We start from the raw sequence: 23,132 nt of genomic DNA, 5'->3' as shown, positions 1-23,132 counted from the left end.
GGGATGGTTCTTAAAACACAAATGGAAGGACTATCCTCGGATAAGAGGGATAGATTACCTTCTGAACCAGAAGGAAGACAGAAAATAAGATGGGCATAGATGTGGCAAGTGTGAAGTCTGGTAGCAGGAATCTGAGGGAATACCACCAAATGGGATCTATTTCCCCCATGAGGTTACTGGCAAGGCCATCGCTACTGTGAGATGGCTGTCACACCCTCTTGGCCCACAGCAATTAAACATCTTATTTGTCATATCCATACTCACTAAGCAACCTCCTATTTCTGACCTGGTTTCCAAAGGGGCAAGATGTGCTGACCACACATACTTGAGTCTGTCTCAGTATTTTCTCATAGTAAATTGATAACTGGTCTCTATGCAGCCTGAATACAGATAATAGACAGAGCATGGTCCTTTTTATGGTTACATTTCTTATTGAATTATTTTCTTAGGACCTGATTGCTTTTGCACAAAGTGAGTGACTAAAGTAAATCTCTGGGCACACTGAGGCATGGGCCAGATCCACAATTCATCAGTCAATCAGTGTTCCCCTTCTTCGTCATGCCTCACTCAGCAAAAGCTGGCTTTCATCAGTTGTCACTGGCCCAATTTCTACCTCTTCTCTCTGAATTCATTTCTATATCCATCTGTTCATTAAGATATTTTAAACTGACTGTCACTACATTGACCTACTAGTGTTTGTAGGGAGGAATTTCCAAGAATAACGCAGGAAATAAAACAAGGACCTCAAAGAAATATACTGATATACCACCATTATTTATTTACTTATTCTTATTCATTCAGCAAATATCTACAGACTATACACTCTGCAAAAGGCTAGATATTAGAACTGTTACACAGTTCTCAAGGTATTTGTAATCCAGAAATTAAAAGCAATTAGCTCCACAAAGAACAGGCTTGTGGAAATGGACTTTGTGAGAGGGAAATTAGAAATAAAAAATAAAATTCCTTTTAGTAAAAGTGATTGAAGTAGAAATAAGCTATAAAGGAAATCCTGAAATCTGAGTAAATTTAAAAATGTGATGATGGGGGGAGTGGCGTATAAGGAGACTAAATGGTAATGGAAACGAAACAATAAAGATTAAATAAAAATAAATAAAAAGCAATTAAAAAAATATGATGACTTAGAGACAGACAGCCTTGCCTGGATGCAAAGGTTACAACAACCCCTCTGGAATTAAGCATAGAAGTGACTCAGAACTTTCTGATATATAAAGAACATGCCACTCTCAATAAGTCAGGCTGTGAATTAATTTAAAAATTCATTTAGGGTTCTTACCCTCGGTCCTCAGGTACTCCAGTCCCTGAGTTGCCTTGCAATCCTGAATTTGTCCTTCCCTTTTTTTTTTTTTTTTTTTAAGGTTTTTATTTATTTATTTTTAGAGAGAGGGGAAAGGAAGGAGAAAGAGAGGGAGAGAAACCTCGATCAACCGCCTCTCACATGTGCCCCTACTGGGGACTAAACCCTCAACCTAGGCACATGCCCTGACCAGGAATCGAACCAGCGACCTTTCGCTTTGCAGGATGATTCCCAACCAACTGGGCTACACTGGTCCGGCTATCCTTTCTTCTTATCTTTGTTCCCCTTGCTCCTCTCCATCAGTCTGTGCTCAGGCATAAATAAGATGCAGTTTTTCCAGGCTGAAATTTTCTGCCATTAAATAGTATTAGCTTTGCACAGTCACACTATCATCCAAGCTCCCTGTAAATGACTTGATGACCTTGAGTAATTTCAAAAGTGCCTAGCACACAGCAGATACTCAGTTAAGATTCATTTCCTCCTTTCTTTCCTTCCGTTTTTTTCTCTCCCCTGGTGAGGAACAGAGGAAAAACCAGAAACCAACAAAAGACAGATTTCCTGTAAAATAGCATTCTTTGGCGTAAAAATACAGAAAAGGTTTAAACCATTTCTCATTACCTACCTTGTGTCTGTGGGATGTAAGGAGACAGGAGTTTTGACCTTTTCTTTTCATATCCCTTCTGTGTGATGTCCCCTAAAATAGGAAGAAACAGAAATACATTATGCATTATTCTTACACTGCACTTGTTCACTGTAAAAATAAAATTAATTACATAGTATTACAGAATTACCACACAGAGAGTAGGAAAAAATGTATAGTTCTTTGCCAGGGATTTTGCTATGTGTGATTTCCCACAGGCTTGGAGCTGACCTCTTGTGGAAAATTGTAGGGCTTGTCCTTACACTAATCTAGCATAGCAATACGCTGCATACCATTTCAGAGGCTCCCGAGTTCCTAGGTTCCCCTCATGTACTAAGTATTTAATATAGCAAAATGGAATGCTGCAAGGCTGGCATTTTTTATCTCTCCAAAGTTTCAGTCTGATCAAATGAATGCAATTTATTTTGGAGTTAGATCCACATAAAATCAAGTTTAGGTAAGGGGAGAAGTCATGGTTCAGGCCCTGGGTTGGGATATTTGAAAGACCATTTCTGCACCCTAGTTAGTACCTGTATGGGAATCTGAGGATGGAACCCCCATATCCTCTCCCCTTGGTTCATTGGTCTCTGTTCATATACGTGTATGTCTTTTTTTACAAGATTAAATTTTTTAAAGCATACAAGAAGCACATGGAAGTACATATGCAAAAAATGCAATAAAAATAAACTGATTAACAGAGGAGAATTTGTGTGGTTGAAGTATCGAGAAATATGCTAGGTACTAAAGAAAAGGCAGCAAAGAGATGGGTAGAGTGCAGGGTTAAAAGGAATAGGAAATGCAGAACAAGAGGACATTCAAGGGAGAATGAGTAATTCAAAGCTGGGGGAATGAATATAAGTGGTGAGGTAACATAATAGAGCATTGTTTTCCAAAACAGAATATTTTTCAGTCAGATAGAACTTTATTTAAAGTCAAATTTTAGTATAAAAAGTATTTATATATTCAAATTTACACCATTTACCTATTAAATAGTCAATTTGCAGGGGAGAGGGAGTTATTCTGATGGACACAGATTTGAAATCAGGAGTGCTGAATGGCAGCAGCTATTTGCCTCAGCATCTGACTGGGGAGCAGACGGTGGAGAGGCGGCAGGGCTCACTGATAGGCCTACGCAGGGGAGCAACCCTCACAGAATGCAGAGTGCAGGCAGTTCACTCTTCCTGAGGGGACTGGGACCAAGGGTAGAAGCCAGAGAGATTAGTTTCCCCAAAGCTACTACAGTGATCACTGGACACTTCTGCAGCAGCTTGAAGGCAGTGGCAGAAGGGATGAAAAGTGAATGGATTAAGAGAGACATTAGGAAGGAAGACTGAATAGAATTTGAGGACTAGTGGGACGTAGGATGGAGAAGACGACTTCTGCCGTGAGCAACCAGGCAGATGGTGATGTTCTCTGACAGAAGTACGGCAAGAAGTGCCACGTTCGCTGGATCGAAGTAAATGAGAGTTGAGCTTAGGAAAAGCCTATGATGAGATGCGCAAGAGGAGATGTCCACCTAACAGTTGGATAGATGGATCTTGGACTCAGGAAATAGATACAGCTTTGGGGTCATCAGAATATAGTTGAAAAATAAATTGAATACAGTCTCTTAGGAGTAATTTGGCCATTTCTATCAAAATTTTGATTCAGCCACTACACTTCTAGGAATTTATTCAATAATAACATTCACACAGGTACACACAAATCAATCTAAGAATATTCCCTGACCCATTCTTTGTCATGAAAGAACTGAAATGACTCCAGAAGCTTACACTATAGACCATCTATATCATGGCTTTCAGCAGGAATGATTTTGTCCCCCAGGAGACAACTTACGAGGTCTGAAGACATTTGTTACAACTGGAGGAAAGGATGTTACTGGCATCTAAGGGATAGAGGCCAAGGATGCTGCTAAGCATCCTGCAATGCACAGGACAGTCCCATAACAAAGAATTACCCACTACAAAATGTCAATAGTGTTAACAATGAGAAACCCTAATCTACATAATAATATGCAGGTATTCCAAAGGTATTGTGGCACACAAAGATGTCTAAAGTATATTAAGGGTAAAAGGCAAGCTGCAGAGCAGTAGATATAATAGCATCTAATTTTGTTAAAAAAAAAAAAAAAAAAGTAACTGCCCTGGCTGGTGTGATTCAGTGGATTGAGCATCAACCTGTGAACCAAAGGGTTGCTGGTGAGATTCCTGGTCAGAGCACATGCCTGGCTTGTGGGCCAGGTCCCAGGCTGGGACCTGGGTGAGAGACGCAACTGATCAAGGTTCCTCTCACATATTGACATCTCTCGCCCTCTCTTTCTCCCTCCCTTCCCATCTCTCTAAAAATAAATAAAATCTTTTAAATAACAGTAATAGACACGTTTGTGAATGTATAGAAAACAGTCTAGAAGACTACATATATTCTAAATTAATGTTTATCCTTGAGGGAATGAGATTATGGGGAATTTTTCACTTGTTCTATAAAACAGGCTGATTAAAAAATAAGTGTGAATGATTTGTATAATCTCAGAAATATTTTTTAAGAATGATTGTATAGATAATTATTTGTTCACAAGATAGGATGGTCATAAAATGTAACAGGAAAAAAGGTAAGATGCTAAACAGTTTATACAGGGTATTCAATTTTTGGAATAATAATATTTTTACACATGTGTATGCACAGAAGAAAACCTGGATTTGTATTCACCAAAATACTACCAGTGGTTAGCTATGGCTTGCAGGAGTATGGGTTGGTTTTAGATTTTTTTCCTTTTCGCTTGCTTATATTTTCTAATTTTTCTGCAATGAACACCCATTACTTTAAGAAACAATAAATATTTTAAAGCTGCATTTGTGACAACTTACTAGGCTGTACAAATTTAATCATAATGGCCCTTCATCTGTTTCTCTACTAAAATAAGAGAAACTCAGAGTGCATTAAAAAAAAACAAAACCTTTTCAAGTTAGCAAACTACATCCATCTGTTCATTAAGATATTTTAAACTGGCTGTTACTGCATTGACCTACTAGCTTTGTAGGGAGGAATTTCCAAGAATAATGCAGGAAATAAAAAAAGAACCTCCCTGAAATATGTTGGTATACCACCATTATTCATTTATTTATTTCATTAATCATCCAACAAATATTTACAGACTATATACCTTGCCCAAGGCTTGATTTTAGAACTGAGGGGGTACAATGCTCCAACAATATGGACAACTAACAAGAGATGTGGGAGCCTATCAAGGAAACATTCTTAGAAACAAGAAATCATGTTTTTTATAGCAAAAGAAACAAAGGAGCATTCTCCTGTCCCATTCCCCACTCCCCACTCATAAGCTTCCCTACTTCCACACACCTCTTTCTCCCTCTCTCCCTTTCTCTCTCACTCCCTCCCTCTCTCTCTCTCAAGGACACAAAGGCCACTTCTGCTGGCTCAGAACACATCTGATAAAGTAAAAGGCTTTTAAAAGCTTTCTTCAGCGCTTAAGAGTCTCAATCATTCACTGTCAATAAATTATCATGGAACAAACTGTTAGACCTGGTATCTTGGACATTAATCAACCATCTCAGGTTTTGAAAAAGTCAATCAAGAAAGTCTAATTTAGCTAGGCCAATTAGCTCCATTAAATCCGTAAATGAGCAAAGACATTAAGGAGCCCTAGGAGAAAATAAATTGCAATGAGAATGTGAGGACTATGGTGTTGAGCCATATACTAACCTAAAAATGCCGTCCCCCTTTTCTTTGACCACAAGGCCCTGCTCTAAAGTCACCTCCTCAGTGATGCCTGCTACCACTTGTTAGTCACTTCTTCCTGGTGTCCCTACAACTCTGCACACTTCTATGATACACTCAGCATAGCACTGATATTTTAATCATTTGTTTACACATCTGTGTCCCCACTAGACTGTGCACTTGAGGGCAGGGATTGTGTCTTGTTCTTCTCGATAGCCCGCCCACAGCCTGGCACAGTAGACACTTGTTGAATGAGAAACTGAATGAATTAATAAAATGGAGGCAGTGAGAAAACAATAAATCAAAGAGACATGTGTACTTGAGTGGAAAACTGGAAATGGGAGAAAAATAGGTCGTTACATTAGCAGGAGCTGAAAGACTCAGGGAAAGAAATTCAGTGAACCGAAAGTGTATTGAAACTTGACAGCTAGACATCAAAGATGGCCAGAAAAGCAACACTTGGCCTGCCTGAAGAGAGAAATAGTACATAAATCACTGGGCATTAAAAGCCAAAGAAATTCACTCCACATCAATGTTCCTTTAGCCAGAGAGCAAGACCAGACAGAAGGAATTCAGTTATCCCACATAACTGAATTTCTTATTCCACATTTCTGTCATTGCTCAGCTAGAGTCGGTGCGCTTATCATTCTCATAATTAAAGCAACAGTCTCTAAACCTGCCCAATTTTTAAGAATCATTTTGTAAAATACAAATTCCCAGGCTACCCCCCATGAGGATTCTGATTCTGAATTAATAAGGTTCTGATACCCATATTTCCAAAAAAAGCCTTCTAATAAGTCTTAACAGTCGGGCAAGTTTGGAGCCTGCTGCACTGAAGAATCATGTCTGGAGTGTGTTGGGTAGTGTGCGGTGAGGAGGGGAGAGAGAGGGGCTGGGAAGACTGCTGTCTCAGCGATGCGGCCTCAGGGGACAGCATGGAACCTCGGAGCTAACAGACACAAGTCAACCACAGGCATTCTTACTCAGAAAGATTTTTTTTTTTTTTTTTTGCCATCTGGCATATAAAACAAAAAGGAGTACTATAGCTATACCAGTATAAAATTTGCATTAAAATGGCATAGTTTGGAGTTAAACCTGTTGTTCAAGTTTTCTGAGAACTAAACAAACAAAGGAAGGATTAGCCTTCCCTCCCACTAAGGTAACATATTTCTCTGTCCACTTGTACACTTAGAAGAGTAGTCATTTCCAGGGGTCTGCAGCGCCTGGCAGGTGTGGAGGTGCCTAGCCTGATAAGATACTGACCCAGACAACCAAGAGTCAATTTAACACTGTCTACTTGCTTTGGCACTACCACAATCTTGAATAGCCAGTACTGGACACATGGAAAGACACATGCGCAGGGTGGAGCAAAAAGGAAGTATGTTCCCAACTTCTCTCCTCACCACATGGGACAATGAAAGTGGCCTGGCACAAGTAGCCAACAAATCATCTTCAAGCAAAGTGACAAAGGGGTCTGGCAGGAGGTGTGTCTGAGCCTGCCAGCCAAGTCATGCCTCTTAAAGGTCAGCAGTAATAGGGGAAATAGTCTTGCACTTCACTTAGCCATTGAGTGTTTATTGACTCGATGAGATGGCATAGTCCTGGGAAGAACTTCAGAGCCTGGGTCCAACAGAGCCACCTCCGGAGCACAGCCTTACGACTTTGTGGCTGACTCTAGACAAATTTTACTTGATTTCTTGATAAGTCTTGGTTTCTGTGTCTGTAAAATGAAGAGAAATTATATCTACCTTGCAAAATTTTTATTGGCATTAAAAGGGCTTAGTATGTGCCCTGGCTGGTATGGCTCAGTGGATTGAGCACTAGCCTGTGAACCAAAGGATTGTTGGTTTGATTCCCAGTCAGGGCACATGCCTGGCCTGTGGGCCAGGCCCCAAGCTAGGAGCACATGAGAGACAACCACATATTAAAAATAAATAAATAAAAATTTTAAAAGGACTTAGTATGGAGCCTGGACTATAGAAAGCACAAATATCAACTAACTTTCAACTGAAAGCCTACTGAAGCCTACCTCACCGGCCAGGTGGAGGTTGGGGTCAGCAACTGGGTTTTCTTTGTATTTCCACAAAGAGAGGAAGGCAAACACGCCTTCCATAAGTGCCACAGCAGCGATGCACACCAAATGCAGGGTGGAACCCAGAAGGAAGCATCATGATCTCTGCCTGGGTAGGGAAAGAAAAGCTTTACAGAGCAGGTGATATTTTGGTTTGGGTCTGGCCTTTTATTCTAATATCAGAAACATTATATAAACTCCTGATGATGCAATCACTTTGCTGCTGATTGGCTCTGTATGGGTATGGCCATGTTTGGTAGTTTCTTTAGGATTCTTCCAGAGAGAAGTAGGGTGATGCTAAATAATTTTCATAGATGACTTGCACAGCACCCTAAACAATTAGGTGCCAAATAAACACAAGGTTTGGGAAATTCTGAAGGGTCACCAGGTTCTATGTCTATATAAATTTGACAGGCAGAGAACAAGGATTATAGCTCCAGCCATAAAATCTTTCTGCTCCAATTGAAATAAAAAGGTGCGTGCCATTGCAGCCCTGCCTAAAAGTCACTCCTGTTTAGTCAGAGGTGGCAATGGCTGGGGGGACTTTGGGGATCCCATGAAAAAGTTTCGAGCAATGAATGAATGACATGCAGTGTTAAGCAAAGGTGAATAAAAAAGTATCTATGTCTTCAAGAAGTTCCCAGTCTAAACATATAAGTACAATAAAAGCTACAAGTGCTACATTAGACATTAAGTACAAAGTCCTGTGGGAGTACAAAAGAAATAATTGATGATAAAAATAATTATAATAGTAAGAATAAGTAAGTGAACCTCATCAATGACATAACTATGTATCAGTTGCTGTTTCAAAGGCCTCACAACAGCCTTATAAGGTGATATTATCATCATTCCAATTTTATAGGTGGGGCTACTGAGACATAGGAAGTTTAAGCTACTTGGCACAGTAATACCTCGTAAGTGCTGTGATCAGGACTTAAACCCAGGCAGTCTTAAACACTACCCTATATTCATTGTCATAGAAGCGCTCCAAATCTTGCTCCAGAAAAATTGAGATGACTTCACAGAAGTTGCTCTTAGGCTCAGTCTTAAAGGGTGACTGTCAGGAGAGACAGACACTGAGGGTGAAGACACAGTATCTGTGGAAGAGAGTGGCATGCTTGGAGCAAGAGAAGGATATGAAAGCTGTCAATTCAAGCTCCAGTGAACAGGATATTGGCCCCACTGCTGCTCAAGCAGTCAGTGAGGCCAATTGGGAGGACTCCACTGTTTGTGCCTCAGCATAGAATCTTCAGACACTTGAAATATAGTGCTAATATTTATCTCGTATGTCATCAATATACAACCCTCTTTCCTCTACACTAAATGTCTCTATATGACACAGCCATGATTCCAACTTTTCAAAATATTCTGACATCCATTCATTTGATTTACCTAAAAATCCTCTTCAATAAACAAAAGATATTACCTTTACAGAAGAAGAAACATGTGAAAAAGTCAATGTCTTGATTAAGGATGCACAGCAAGACTAGAATCTGGGTCTCTGGCCTTCTCTTACTGTTCTTTGTTTATTTGTAGGTGGCTCCCAAACCAGACACAATAAAAATATTAAACTAACCTATTGATCATAAACTGAACATCATGGGATAAACAATTTTTATGACTCACTCCAAAATAGAATGACTTTTTTTTTTTTGATGACTTTTCAGAAGGCATTAAAAATCCCGCCCTCCCCCCACCTCAACAGGACTGTGAGTGAATTATCTCTTTTAATCATCTTTTAAGTGAGACGGCCAACTGTGGCAACTATATCCAAGTACAGTCAAAAATTCAACGAGAAGTCATTATACATCACTACTAAATACTCAGCTAACAGAAAATGTGGTCTTTCTTTTTTGTTTAGGAGTCATTAGTAGGGAAAGAAATAAAACTAAGAAGAAAAAGTTCTAGAGTGATCACCTTCAAATCTATACATTCTTATCTAATAAGCATATAAATGTTAGACCAGGACGGTGCTACATGTCTGCTATGGCTAGATATGGAGGATAGGAGTGAAATTATGGCTATTCATACACAGGGGATTTAAGTAGACATAGAGAAAGTAAAAAATATAGCTGTGAATGTGAATGAGGTCAATCTTCACAAAACTGAAAAAGGCAGTAGATTTGGATCATGTCCAGGAGATGCTGGCTAGAAGACAATTTTTATTATTAAATTTTATCATGTTCTCCGTACAATAATTCCATTTAATAAATTACATGCATCAGCCACCCATCCTCCAAACATCCTCCATCCAGAGGTGATATATAAAGGTTCACAAACACACAAAATAAAGTCTCACAGTCACACAAAACAATGGCCTTACTCCTAAAACTAGCAACAGGGCGTTTTGGCATTTGTCTTTTTTTTAAAATTGATTTTAGAGAGAGGAAAAGAAAAAAATCATTGATTTATTGTTACACTTATTTATGCATTCACTGGTTGATTCTTGTATGTATCCTGACTAGGTATAGAACCCACAACCTTGGTGTATCAGGATGATGCTCTAACCAACTGAGCTACCCGACCAAGGCTGCATTTGTCTTTTCCTAACTATTTTTCTTGCCATATCGCTATAGTTTCTTTCTACACATAGGTAGAACAAATCTTAGGTTAAAAGGAGGGTGAAATAATACAATATTTTTATAGTTTATCCAGAAATAAACTTTTAAAATACTTCAATCTGCTGAAAGAAACTGAGATTTTTATTCTATGTAATCTTTCTTTTGGAAAAAAATTAGTGGTTCTAAAAGTCTTCAAATGGCAGCTTATAAAAATAATAGTTTCTTTTCTTTCTAATAATCGTACAAAAGAGTTACAAGGAAATTAATTTTAGGACATTCAAATTTCCATTCTCAGTAGATGTCCTCTCACATCATTTAAAATAATAACTAGACATTTTCCATGTCAAGAACTTGAGAATAAGCCCAGATTGCTTTCTCCCAAAACTCAAATCATAGAATTGTTTTGGCTGCACAGTTCTGTTTTCTAGGTCAAATATATATGACTTCTTACAGATGGTATTTCACCTAAGGCATCAAGCAAGTTCAAACAGATAAAAACCAACAGAATAAAACATCTGAAACACACTGAGAAACTGAACTCTAAGTTCATCATCAGGCAGCTGATTAAATTAATCCATCTAATGCAAAAGGTATGTTCACTTGTCCATTAGAAAAACTATGTCTGCAAATAAGAAATTTGCTAAATAAATGAACGGAGTATTTAAACAGAGCAGGAGGAATCCCTGGGATGGTTCAGTTGGTGGGAAAAGCATGGGTTCTAGCCTGAGGCAAACCTGGGTTTGGACCCTGAATCTGCCATTTACTGGCTCCCTGACAAGTACTGAACAACTCTGCCTCAGTTTCATAATAGGTAAAACTGGAATAACTCCTACCTCGAGCACTTATGATGAGTCTTGAATAAGGGAATAAATGCAAAAGTCCCTGGCACATAGCACACATTCAACTAGTTTTAGTTGACACCACCCCAGCCAGCCCCACCCTTAAGTCCTAACAATAATTTTACCCTTAAAGGGGTTATTTTTAAAATTCTAAGTTGTAGGTTCTCATTTTTTTGAAAAGGAGAAAATGCATTAAGTACCTCTGAAGACAGTATGGTGCCAACCCCTCAGTCATCAGGGCCAACATTAGTTGTATTAGTGCCTTTGGGAGCTAAGAGCCTACAAGAAGGAAAACTGACATCAAGGAGGAGGTACAAATTTCTAAACCAGATGAGTGGAGATTAATTAAAATGAATATATGCAAATGTGCACACATAAAACAGTGTCATTATGCACAAAACAGGATTACATACCTTTAACTATGGATGTTGTTATTTTAATTTAGGTCTGAAATAGAAAATGCCCAGGGAAAAACTCCTAGAAATAAAATGTCAGGAAAAAAAGGTGGTTTTCTTTATGGTTTCTTCTTTTACCTGACTTACATCTTTAATTTTCTTTAGAAAATCAAAAAACTGTTTCTTGCAAGAACAAGTAGGTATATTCAATTAATCTGCCTTCATTCTGACATCCATTACAATAATTTTTAAAAATTAAGCAATAAGGGTGCCCCACCCCTCAGGAGCACACGCTTGCCTTTCCCACCCTCCTCTTCTTCCCCTTAGGTGCATTACCTTTGCCTTCCTCTCTATTCTAAGCTCCAAGGGCCCTTCTTTTGCCTTTGTAACTTGTTTCCTGATTCTACACCCAGCTAGCTCACTTTTCCTACCTCTTTTAACTTTCTAAACAAACTTTCTCTTACAGTTTGAAAAAAAAACAAAGGCAATAAGTAATAAGACCTATGCCAATCATTGAATTCGAATTAAATAGTGCATGTGCCAGGTATTCTTTATCAGTGGTGTAGATAAAATAACTGATCAAAAATCTAGGTATGTTCTCTTGCAAAAGCATAAATAAAGTAAAAAATTTTTTAAACAGGTAAAATTTTTGTTGGGAGCTGGTTCATCCTGCTCTGGAAACCAGAGGTGCACAGGGGAAGCCTGGCAGGGAGACCCTGTCGCTGCTGCACTGTGTGGGTCATAAAAGAAAGCTGTGCGGTTAGGTCAGAGTGGGAAGGGCCTTTCCAGTAAGACAGAAAACAGATTGTCTTCGTGTTTGGTGTAGATTTAGAGCCTTGAATTGTAGATGTTGGGAGACAGGTTTTCCTCCCTGTTTTGCTCCAAACTCGCACTCTGGTCCAAGGCAAGCCACTGTACTTTTTTGAGCCTCAGTTTCCTCATCTGTAGGAATGAGGATCAAATGAGCTCTACTGCTGCTTTTGGTTCATGTTGGATGAATGCCACTTGCCTGGCACTGTTATGTGTGGCAAGTCAAAACCAAGGGAAGATACCTAGTGGGCAATCGATAAGGTAAGTTCTAGGACAGATATTCAATTTTCAGGGTCAGTGTAGGAAGTGGTAGGTGAAGGCTTGGGTGTTAATGGTATGTATCACCAGAAGGAATGCAGCCTGAGAAGGCCAGAAAAGGAATCCTGAAGAAAACTGCCATTTAAAGGGTGGGCAGAGGAAAAAGAGATAATACAGGGACACGGCGAGACCAGGAACAAAGAGGGGAATGAGAGAAGGAGAAGATGAATAATGTACACTGTCACAAATGTAAAATAAAGATTGAAAACTCCTGCTGGATTTGGCAGCTAGATCACCAGTGGCCCGATTAAAAACAGTTCTAAAGGAAGAGTGAAGGAAGAAGTCAGTTCGTTTAGAGTACTGAGAATAGATAAAAGGTGAAGTGAAAGTATCAGATTTTCTTCTTTCAGTGTTTGTTGTAAACTGAACAAATATGATGCAGTACCTACAGAAGGTTGCCCCTGGCTGGTTTGGCTCAGTGGATTGAGCGTCGGCCTGCGAGCTAAGTGTCGCTGGTTCGATCTTCCAGTCAGGGCACATCAGAGAAGGAAAACTCTGACTCCAAAAAACCTCCGCTGCCTTGCGGCATACCTCTTCAGGGGAAAGGCTAAGGGAGTAAACCCCGACAGAAAATCCGGAGCCGGAGTCCTTAAGGCGGTTTGACGTTGTAGTCAACACCGGCAACTCCTGCGGCGCACCTGAAGCCAAGCTGTATTGACTCCGTCTTTCCCTTGGATCCTTCAGCTGCGAAGAGAGGGGGGGTCTGCTGCATGGGCAACAGCCGACCCTCCATATCACCCTGCCCAGGCTCTGTAGCTTCAGCTTCACTGGAGAGGACACTCCAGCGTCATCGCAAGATGTCGATTCAACACGGGAGGAGACAGATACCGTGTCACTCCCGAGTTGGACTGCACAGCCATTCTCGGCGGTGCAGATAGACTCTTAAGAAGCTACACCATCGTCTCTCGAGACGGACGGCTGCCGACGACGACGACCTACAGAAGGTTTATAGAGACAAAGAGAGTAAGCCTTTTTTCCCCTTGTTCTTGAAGATGGACACATTTATGTTATGTAGAAAGGGCTACTAGAAGGAGGTTAAAACACTGATTTAACCAACATATACCAAGAACTTCCTACCTGCAAAGCACTACTTAAGAGGTATAGGACAGAAGATCACAAGGTCCCGAAATTTACTGTCACCATCATTAAGTTTATAGACTCTTCCAGGATAGAGATATCCAAAAATAATGATATAATTAATGGTGTAATTACAAGTTTGATAAAGGCTACACAGAAGTTGTCCAGCGGGCTGAGGGAGCTCTGACAGATTTCAGAAGCACACTGGCTCAGAGCAAATGTTCACGGAAGGTTCAAACCCGGGGCAGGACCTAGCCTGGGCAGCTGGGGAAGGCTACTCTGAGGAAGTGATATGTAAGCTGAGTCCTAAGAAAATGAGTATGTTAAAATATTTTGAAAACGAAAGAAAAGCTGGGGGCAGAGGGCTGGGGGCCTGCAGCGGTATGCTAAGCAGAGCCCCTGTGAAAACCTTGAGTGGGATGGGTCTGGGCGGGAGTGCAGCTGAAAGACAGCGTGGCAAATGGCACTGAGACGAGGCTGGGGAGGTGGCGGGAGCCCACGTCCTCCACGGCCCCGGAGACCATTTGAAGGATTTGGGACTTTATTATAAACGAGAGAGAAAGTCACTGAAGGGCTTTAAGCAGGAGAGTAACATCAAAAAATAGTAAAGGAACCAGGTAACTGATAAAGACTGATGTTCTTGAAAAGATAAGAAGGAATAAGATCCAGAGCTGGGGGCATGGATTAGGACTGCTCTGTGCCCTTGATCTGTGAGTGTGTTATGGATGTGGAGAGGTGTACCCTCAGCCCTGGGGCAGCCTGGCAGAGCTTAGAGGAGCTGGAAACCCTGGGACAGTCACTATAAGTATGCAGCCTTTTTATCTCATTGCTTGTCAAAATGTATAAAAGGTTGGAAGCACTGTAGGACTTTACTGATACTTTTTTCTCTAAGAAAGGAGACATGGATAGATAAGTAAATACTGAGGTTGGAGGAGCACTGGGGGCAGGGCTCTGGTCTGATGACCTCTAAATTTCTTTCTGCACAGAAGTCAGAGTAGTCTTATCTCATGCCAGGTACTATTCATCTAGAGCAGTGGTTCTCAACCTTCCTTATGCCGTGACCCTTTAATACAGTTCCTCATGTTGTGGTGACCCCCACCCATAAAATTATTTTCGTTGCTACTTCATAACTGTAATTTTGCTACTGTTATAAATCATAATGTAAATAAATATCTGATATGCAGGATGTATTTTCATTGTTACAACTTGAACATAACTAAAGCATAGTGATCAATCACAAAAACAATATGTAATTATATATGTTTTCCGAAGGTCTTAGGTGACCCCTGTGAAAGGGTCGTTCGACCCCCAAAGGGGCCGCAACCCACAGATTGAGAACCGCTGATCTAGAGCATTCACATGTTAACTTGTTTAATCTTCAAAACAATTCCAAGGGGTGGTATTATCATTGGCCCCATTTTTCAGGTGAGAAAGTGAAGCACAGGGTGAACAGTGACCTGCACAGGACACATTTATTTATGGGAGAGCCAGCTTCAAACCAGATGGTCCGGCTCCAGTGTCCAAGCTCTTAACTACAACTCAAAGCTGCCTCTCTCCGGGCTCTTCGCTGACGGAACTGGAGAGCAGGAAGCGGGGATTTTAGTGAGATACGAGGGGCCACCGGAGGACTGGGGGGTCTATGCAGCTGATGTAGACTGCAGTCCCAGCTCTGCCAGTTGTTAGCCAGTTGTTTCTTAAAAAGTTAACCTCTCTAAGCCTCAATGTCCTCAACTGTAAAACAAAGATAACAACCTACATGTTATGAGGATTAGGGCCTAGCACAGAGCAAGAAGTCAATAATATCTGTACTCTAATGGCAAAAGGAGTTAACTAAAGAAATGTAGAGTGTGTCAGGTACTGCCAAGGGCCCAGGGAGACAAGAGAGAAGAATTTTTAGTGGCACCAATTTCCAGTTTAGTGATTTTCTCCAGCAGTCCCTGGGGGAAGGCTGATGATGTGAATAATTTAGAGCTGGGATTTAATAAGAAAGGAGGATGGAAGGAAGGGAGGATGATAGGATCCAGGCTAGCAAGTACTTATTGATCAATAATCAAGCAAGCAAGCAATAATAAATACTTGTTGAATAATGATTTGCATTACTATCAACCTAACTTCTATAACTTTATAAAGTTTCAATGGGAAATACACTTAGGACTCATCTTGGGATGCAGAACACATCACTGTCAGGAAGAAATCACAGGATTCCAAAAGGAAGGAGAGCTGAGAGGGATCTGGGAAGGGAGAGCAGGAGGACATACAAAGGTTTCCTGCTGGTCTAATCCTCCTCTGCTATTCCCCATACCCGTTCTTCCGTTACCACTTTGAACATATAAAAGACCAAGAAAAAAAACCTATTAAAAACAAAAGCCATGAGAAAGTGATAAAGAATAGAAGCCTTAAGATTAATTTTCATTTTAGAGAAAACACTAAAAACTAAAATTCTCTTGGGCATTTTCCCCTAAAGGCCTGGGGGACGGGGCGGAGACTATAATGAAGAGATGACTGCTGGTCCAAGACACAGCTCTGGGGGACCTGGAAGTGAAGTTAAAGGGGGGTGAGGGGACAAGGTCTGTGAAAAGAGTGCCTGAAGGGATCGATTACCAGGGGAAGAGGCAGAGGAAGGGAGACGACAAAACCATCAGCGGCAGTGATGGGGAGGCAAAGGGAGGTCCTAGACCCAAAAGGGTCCACCCTGGATCAGACATTCATAAAAGACATCCAGATGCTGTGGCTGCTCCCTCTCTGACTGTGACAAGTCTAAAATAAATTACTGGTGGTCACTATTTTTAAAGATTAAATAAAAACAACCCACACCCCTTGGTGCAGCCTTAGCAAAAGAATAAATGTTAATAATACTCTTTAGGAAAAGAGGCTCCCTGAGCAAGGGTGCGGAAATGAGCAAAAGAATAAAAATAACCTCTGTAACAGAAAGCTGACCATGGCATTTCAGTAGTCCAAGAGCTGATATACTCAGAGGTAAAAAAGGAGCGTGAAAGCAAGATGTATGATGAACTGCTTAAGGATTCTTATGAATGACTTCTAATTTTATAAATACCTAGCCACTAATGTTTAGGAGCTTTGCTGACAATATATAATAGTTTGGCTCTTTCCGTAATGTGTGTGCCTGTTGTTCCCCTAGAGATATTTAAATCTCCAATATCATTACCAGAAGATCTACTTCTTTCCTGTAGTTTCACTTGGAGTAAAAAAAAACACAGCCAAATTCCTTCCTAAAATAGCAAAAATAACAATGCAAGGAATAATACTTCAGAGTTTGAACAGATATTTCCTGTACTTCACTCAGTGAACTAATCACAAAGTCAGAAATTAAAAGGAAAAATACACACTACTGCTACTTACACTCAGTAATAATGAAAAATCCAGTATACTGCTCTTTTCCTAAACTCACCCTCCAAACAACAAAACCCCACCACATATCTAAATATAATTATTGAAAAAATAGCAAACTTTGCATGCTGTTAATATATGAAAATATGAATATTAAAGGGAATAAACATTTCCTCACAATTACAGTAGTGGTCATAAGAAAAGCCATTGTTCCAGGAGAAAAGCTAGAAATAATCAAATGCTGGATATGTTCAATTATGCTTGGGTGTTACTGCTATATACTTAAGATTTTTTTTAAGTTTATTATTATTATTATTCTTGCATTAAAATACTTTGTCAATTTAAAATACTATTTCCTTATTCCTTTTCCCATTGGAAACACGTGTTTTTCTAACACAGTTTTTTCAGAATAAAGCTTTTTAAAGAATGTAATTATAATGTTTTAACGGAACACTAAAGATGAGAAAACATCATTAAAAATACCAAGCATAAGTGGTTTGTGTGCCAATGGGTTTAAGGAGAAACAAGTGCCCCCCATTTTATCTCCTTTTGTCTCCCATAACAAAACTTTTAGTTGGGCAAAACAACCATTCAGGGTACAGACCACATTTCCCCAGCCCCCTCATGGCTAGGTGTGGTCAAATAACTAAGTGCTGGCCAATGTGGTCTGGATAGAAAGAATGTGTGCAACTTCCAGGTCCTGCTATTAAAGGGAAAGGGCGAGTCCCCCTTTTCCCTTGTTCCTGGTGGCTGAAACGGGCTTGTGCTAATCAGCCATCCAGGACCATAGGTGATGGCCAGATCCAAGGACGGCGAAGGGACAGGATAGAAAGAGCCTGAAGTCCAATGACCTAATGAAGTGGAGTTGCCATACTAGGGCAGGCTGTTAAATGACATAGAGATCAGCTTCTGTCTTGTTTAAGTACCTGTTATTTGGGGTCTCTGTTAAATACAGTCAAACCCATAATCCAAAAAATACACAGTAAATGAGATGATTTCCAGTCAGTGGCAGTAAGTCATTGCTGTTACTTGATGTCCCCTCCAGAACCACAAACCATGGTGCTAAATTAAAAGCCAATTTAACTGTGACATAGGTGAGATACATACAGTCTTATAAACTTTTTTTCACACCCAGTCTTACATCAATGAGACTTTGATCTAGGCTGAATTCTTACAAAATAAATCTGGTTCACTTACTTAAAATCAGAATATTGCAAAGCAACTCTTAAACTGATCTAAAATTACTTAAGTACACGTATTAAAAGCCTTGAATGGATTCATCAATACATTGTGCTAGCGTTAATGCTTCTGATAGATGCTGTTTCCATGAAAGTTTTAGCACCATCAAAATGACATTTCTACGTTGTACTTGTGTTTATTTTTATTCTTGGAGTTAAAACAGAAACCATTTGATATGTTAAGAGTTCCCCATCAAAATATTATCTAAATAAACTATCAGTTAAAAATAGACATGTGAATACAAATTCCAATTACTAATTTGCCAATTGTCGAAGGACTACAGCCTGGAAATAAGCAAGCTGTGTGAGGAATGATGTTTTTCCTCTGTTTTCAGACTAAAAGCAGAGCCATTAGTAATTCCAGGAAATTCTCCAAGCTTTAACCAGAGCAACTCTGCTTTTACTGACTACACTCAATCAGGCTTCAGTGTAAGACTGTGTTTGGACAAAAGACCCTCAACTTAGCCAAAAGATTTTACTACTGAATATACAGGCATAGAGGAATGGCCTTTTCAGTAGCAGAAAAGAAATACCATCAAGTTAAGGAAAGGAAGAAAGGAAAGCTATGATTTAAAAATATATATATATTTTTTAATGTTAGAATTTTCTGACTCCTCCATTTCTGTGTGATGCTCTGGGGGTCAGACACATCTATATTATAAGCCTGGCTCATCACTTATCAGCTATGTCTCTTTGAACAAGTTATTTATGGTTCCTAGGTCCTTGTTTTTTTAATCTGTAAAATGAGGAAAGCTGTACCTCATTTGGAATTTGACTAAGTGAGATAATATATACAGAGCTCCTAGCAGAGTTCTTGGTCCAGGGTGGATATTCAATAAATGTTAGTTCCCCTCTCAACCCACTCTGTCCCTACCCCAACCATCTAAATCTCAGAACAAATTATAAATGAAAGTGTTCTGATGTGGGTTGTATGCCTTTTTGGATTGTGTGATATTTATGTTCAAGATCAGCTAAAATCACCTCCTTAGATGAAAACACACACTCGCACAAAAATTTATACTTGCAATCTATAGAAGTATTATCCATAACCACAAGCAACCCAAATGTCCATCAACTGATGAATGGATAAGCAAAATGTGGTATATCCAAACAATGAAATATTATCCAGCAATAAAAGGAATGATTTACTGGTATGTGCCACAAAATGGGTGAACCATGAAAACATTCTGCTAAGTTAAAGAAGCCAGACACAAAAGATGACATTTTGTATGATTACATTTAAATGAAATGTTCAGAATAGGCAAATCCATAGACATAAAATAGATTAGTGGTTGCTTAGTGGTGGTGGTGGGGGAGTGACTGCTTGATGGGTTTCTTTTGGGGGTTATGAAATGTTCTAAAATTAGAATGTAATGATGGTCGCACGACTCTGTGAACTTCCTAAAAATACAGAATTGCATACTTTAAATGAGTAAATTGTATGGCATGTGAATTACCACCTCAACAAAGGGTTAAAAAAGAACCTCAATGCATCTGCAATTTCATAAATCATATCACAGCTATTCAAAATATACTGTTATCTAGAAAACAGACTGTATTGATGGTGGGTATGGGTATGTGTATATAAACTTCTTAGTCATTTATAAGAATCTTAGGCTATTAATCACGTTTATTGCTTTCTACTCTTTATATACAATGGATGCTGTATCTCCTGTGCATCCAGGTATGTACTACACTTGGATGAACTGAGAAGAGCCACTCAATTGTCTATAGAGCTTAAATCTCTTGCAGAACTCTAATTAATATATATATATAATATGAATGATATGGTCTGTCCAGAAGGAATCCAGCCATGTAATATGAAAAACAGAGACATTTATTAAAGAAGATACAATACAAGGTACAAGAAACATTGTACACAGGACAATGGCGCCTTAGTTCCCTTCAAAGTAGCTACCCTGGGACCTCATACAGTTCTCCCAATAGCGATCAGTTGCCCCATTGTATTTTCCCGAATCTCATTGATGGTTTGAAATCTCTTCCATTCCAAAGGTGATTTTAGTTTGGAGAAAAGCCAGAAGTCACAGGGTGCCAAATCTGGGCTATAGGGAGGCTGAGTCACTTGGACGATTTGATGTTTCACACAAAAAAACAGTATAAGACATGATACATGAGCAGACACATTGTCATGATGAAGCTGCCAACCACCAGTTACCCACAGCCGTGGCCTTCCAAATCATCCAAATAGTTTCCATGGAGGAATGTTCAAGCTTAATGCAAAATTTGATGCAGATTTGTTGCTCTCCTTGCTCAGTCATTTTGAATGCCACAGCCACGCAGTACACATGCTCACTCAATGGTGTCTACCACCCCCACTGACTAGTACAGTGAAGTTGTCATTGTTCACGCATATGTATTCCAGTCCACTCTCCTTGGCTGCCAGGTACATCAACGTCATTTAAACTGTTCTTATTATATTAACCATGGCTGGACTTTTTTGAGCTAGACCTCATATATATATCCCCTTTTAAACAAATAGAATATTTATGAAAACAGATCACTACCAGACCATAAAGCAAATTATAAAAATTCCAAAGAACTGACATCATACAGACTACTTCATCTGTCAACAATGCAATCCAGTTATAAATTAATGAAAGATAACATTCGTAAAGGCAAGCCATAGAAAATAACTTACTACTGTGTCTTTTACTTGTATTATATACTGTATATGTAATACACATATATGCCATTTGATAATGTTAGTTCATAAGGTAATGGGGTGAGGTTGGGTTTGCATACTGCCAAGAGATTTCCTTGTTATATTTAATAATTTGTTTCTTTAAAAGTATATATAAGCAATCATATTTAGCAGCATTAGGGACTTTGCTATTTAAAGGATTCATGGAGTAAATCTTTTGGTACTATAAATAATTTTTGCCTACCTCTTCTGCAGTTAATTCTTTCAAAATCATATTCTGTAATTAGCAGAGTATTCAGTGTACTATCACTATCTGAGAGAGTACAATGCAGCAGGAGTTTTGCATGAGATGTGAAACAATGCAGAGAAAGGAATTTGGTGCTCCGGTCAGTGCCAAGGTCAACATTTCTCCAGTGACTAATTCAGCAAGCCAAGGCCTGGAACCAGTCCATAGCTTTATCATCATTGTAAATTTATCCTTGTACAGTTCCTGAAAAAAGACCTCCACTGTGTCCTATCCCAACAGAAAAATCAGACCAGACTCAATCACGTGAGGTGACCAACTAGCTTAAAAACCTGAAAGACAGCCAATAATCTTCCTCATCACTAAAATGCTATGCCAAGTCATACCTCTCCCCTCATCTTTCCAGCCTAAATGACACTGAACAACCTGAGCCTTTTATAAAAGACCCAATTCCCAACTACTTCACTTGTTTTTTATTAGACTAGGCAATTGTCAGATGGAGACATAACTAAGTGACCATTTCTTGCACTGTGACATTCTCTCTTCCCAGTTCCCCCACCTTACCTAGTGCTCTCTACAGACCTAGACATATCAAAGGCAAAAAATTATTTGTTAATTTATAAACAGGCATGATATTGCCTAGTTTTCTCTTTAAATTGATATGACTTATTTATCGCTTGAGAAACTAGTTATTGCAAATATTAAATTGAATATTAACTTTGATACCATTTATATTACATATATATTAAATTACATAATCTTTGGTATTACTGTACCATCTGTAAGTGAGCAAAGTTCTACTGTATCTCTGCCTCATTTCCTTCTACTAATGGATTCCTAAGTGAGAAAAGGTAGAAACTACTTCAGTAAATTAATATACAAGCTTGAAGTTTGAAATATATGAACCTGCTCAAGACTGACAACAGGGATTTCAAGAACCCCAAGAGCTCCTCTGTGATCCAGTCTTGAGTGGCTAATAACAAGAATGAAAGAATTTTTACTCTCTCATCACAGGATGAGAATGTTGAATTATGTAATAGGAGCAATTACTGTGGCAAACCAAGATAAGAAAAGAGTAGAAAACACAGGGGTAAAGAAAACACAAGGGAAAGATGGTGCCTAGCACCAAAACCATCTACAAACAGATATATGGGTTCATTAGAAACTGGGCATGAGACAGGGTAAGATTTAAGTGCTAGAATAAAAATAACAGGTTGAATATGAAGCAAGATGTAGTGAGAACACATAGAAACATTACGGAGGCCAACAAAAAAGCCTACTGCGAGGCACTGTGGTGCAATGGTTAGTGCCCCAAATTTGGAGCTAGGTGCTTGAATTCAATTTCCTGGTTTGCCACTTACTAAAAAAACAGCTTACAAAAAGCAAGAGAAGTGTTCACTGAACTGGCTAAGATATAAACACAAAATATATAAAATATTTTATATAAAATATAAAAAACAAGCATACTTTAAATTAAAAGGCTCTCTCTGGTCAGCCTTTTCCACACCACACATCTCTCCTTTAGCCAGTGTTGATTGATGCTAAGATTCGGGTACTGGTCTAGGCACTTGGGGTGTGCCAAAACAGACAAAGATTACCTGGTAGAGCTTATATTTCAGGGAAGAGACAGATAATAAACTATAAACATGATAGGCAGATAAATGATATAGAAAAAGAAAAAGGGAAATTCAGAGGGGGAAGGCAGGCTGTAGTATTAAACAGGGCAATTAAGTGGAGATCATTTGAGAATGAGATGAACAAAACCTGAAGGAGAAGTGAGCCATACAGCATCTTGGGAAGATTCTGGTAGGACTCCTTCAGGAAGAGGGAACAGCTATGAAAATCAATGAATTATGAAATTTAAACATGCTTTAAG

The 23,132-nt window shown here is 39.3% G+C and overlaps 1 protein-coding gene across 1 annotated transcript in view; it reads right to left on the bottom strand.

Annotated features, from left to right (window-relative positions):
- The window catches only part of DIP2B (DIP2 acetate--CoA ligase B (putative)), a 223,562-nt gene that overhangs the window by 113,969 nt on the left and 86,461 nt on the right, over window positions 1-23,132 (bottom strand). The window contains exon 2 of the mRNA XM_090273151.1: window positions 1,941-2,012. Coding sequence (XP_090129277.1) covers window positions 1,941-2,012 — 72 coding nt within the window. The remainder of the gene's footprint in view (window positions 1-1,940; window positions 2,013-23,132) is intronic.

Source organism: Furipterus horrens, unplaced genomic scaffold (genome assembly GCF_987537825.1).
Source record: "Furipterus horrens unplaced genomic scaffold, mFurHor1.1.pri manual_scaffold_4, whole genome shotgun sequence".
NCBI classification, from domain to species: Eukaryota; Metazoa; Chordata; class Mammalia; order Chiroptera; family Furipteridae; genus Furipterus; species Furipterus horrens.
The sequence above is the reverse complement of the archived record's forward strand: the minus strand, read 5'-3'. Positions and strand labels throughout refer to the sequence as shown.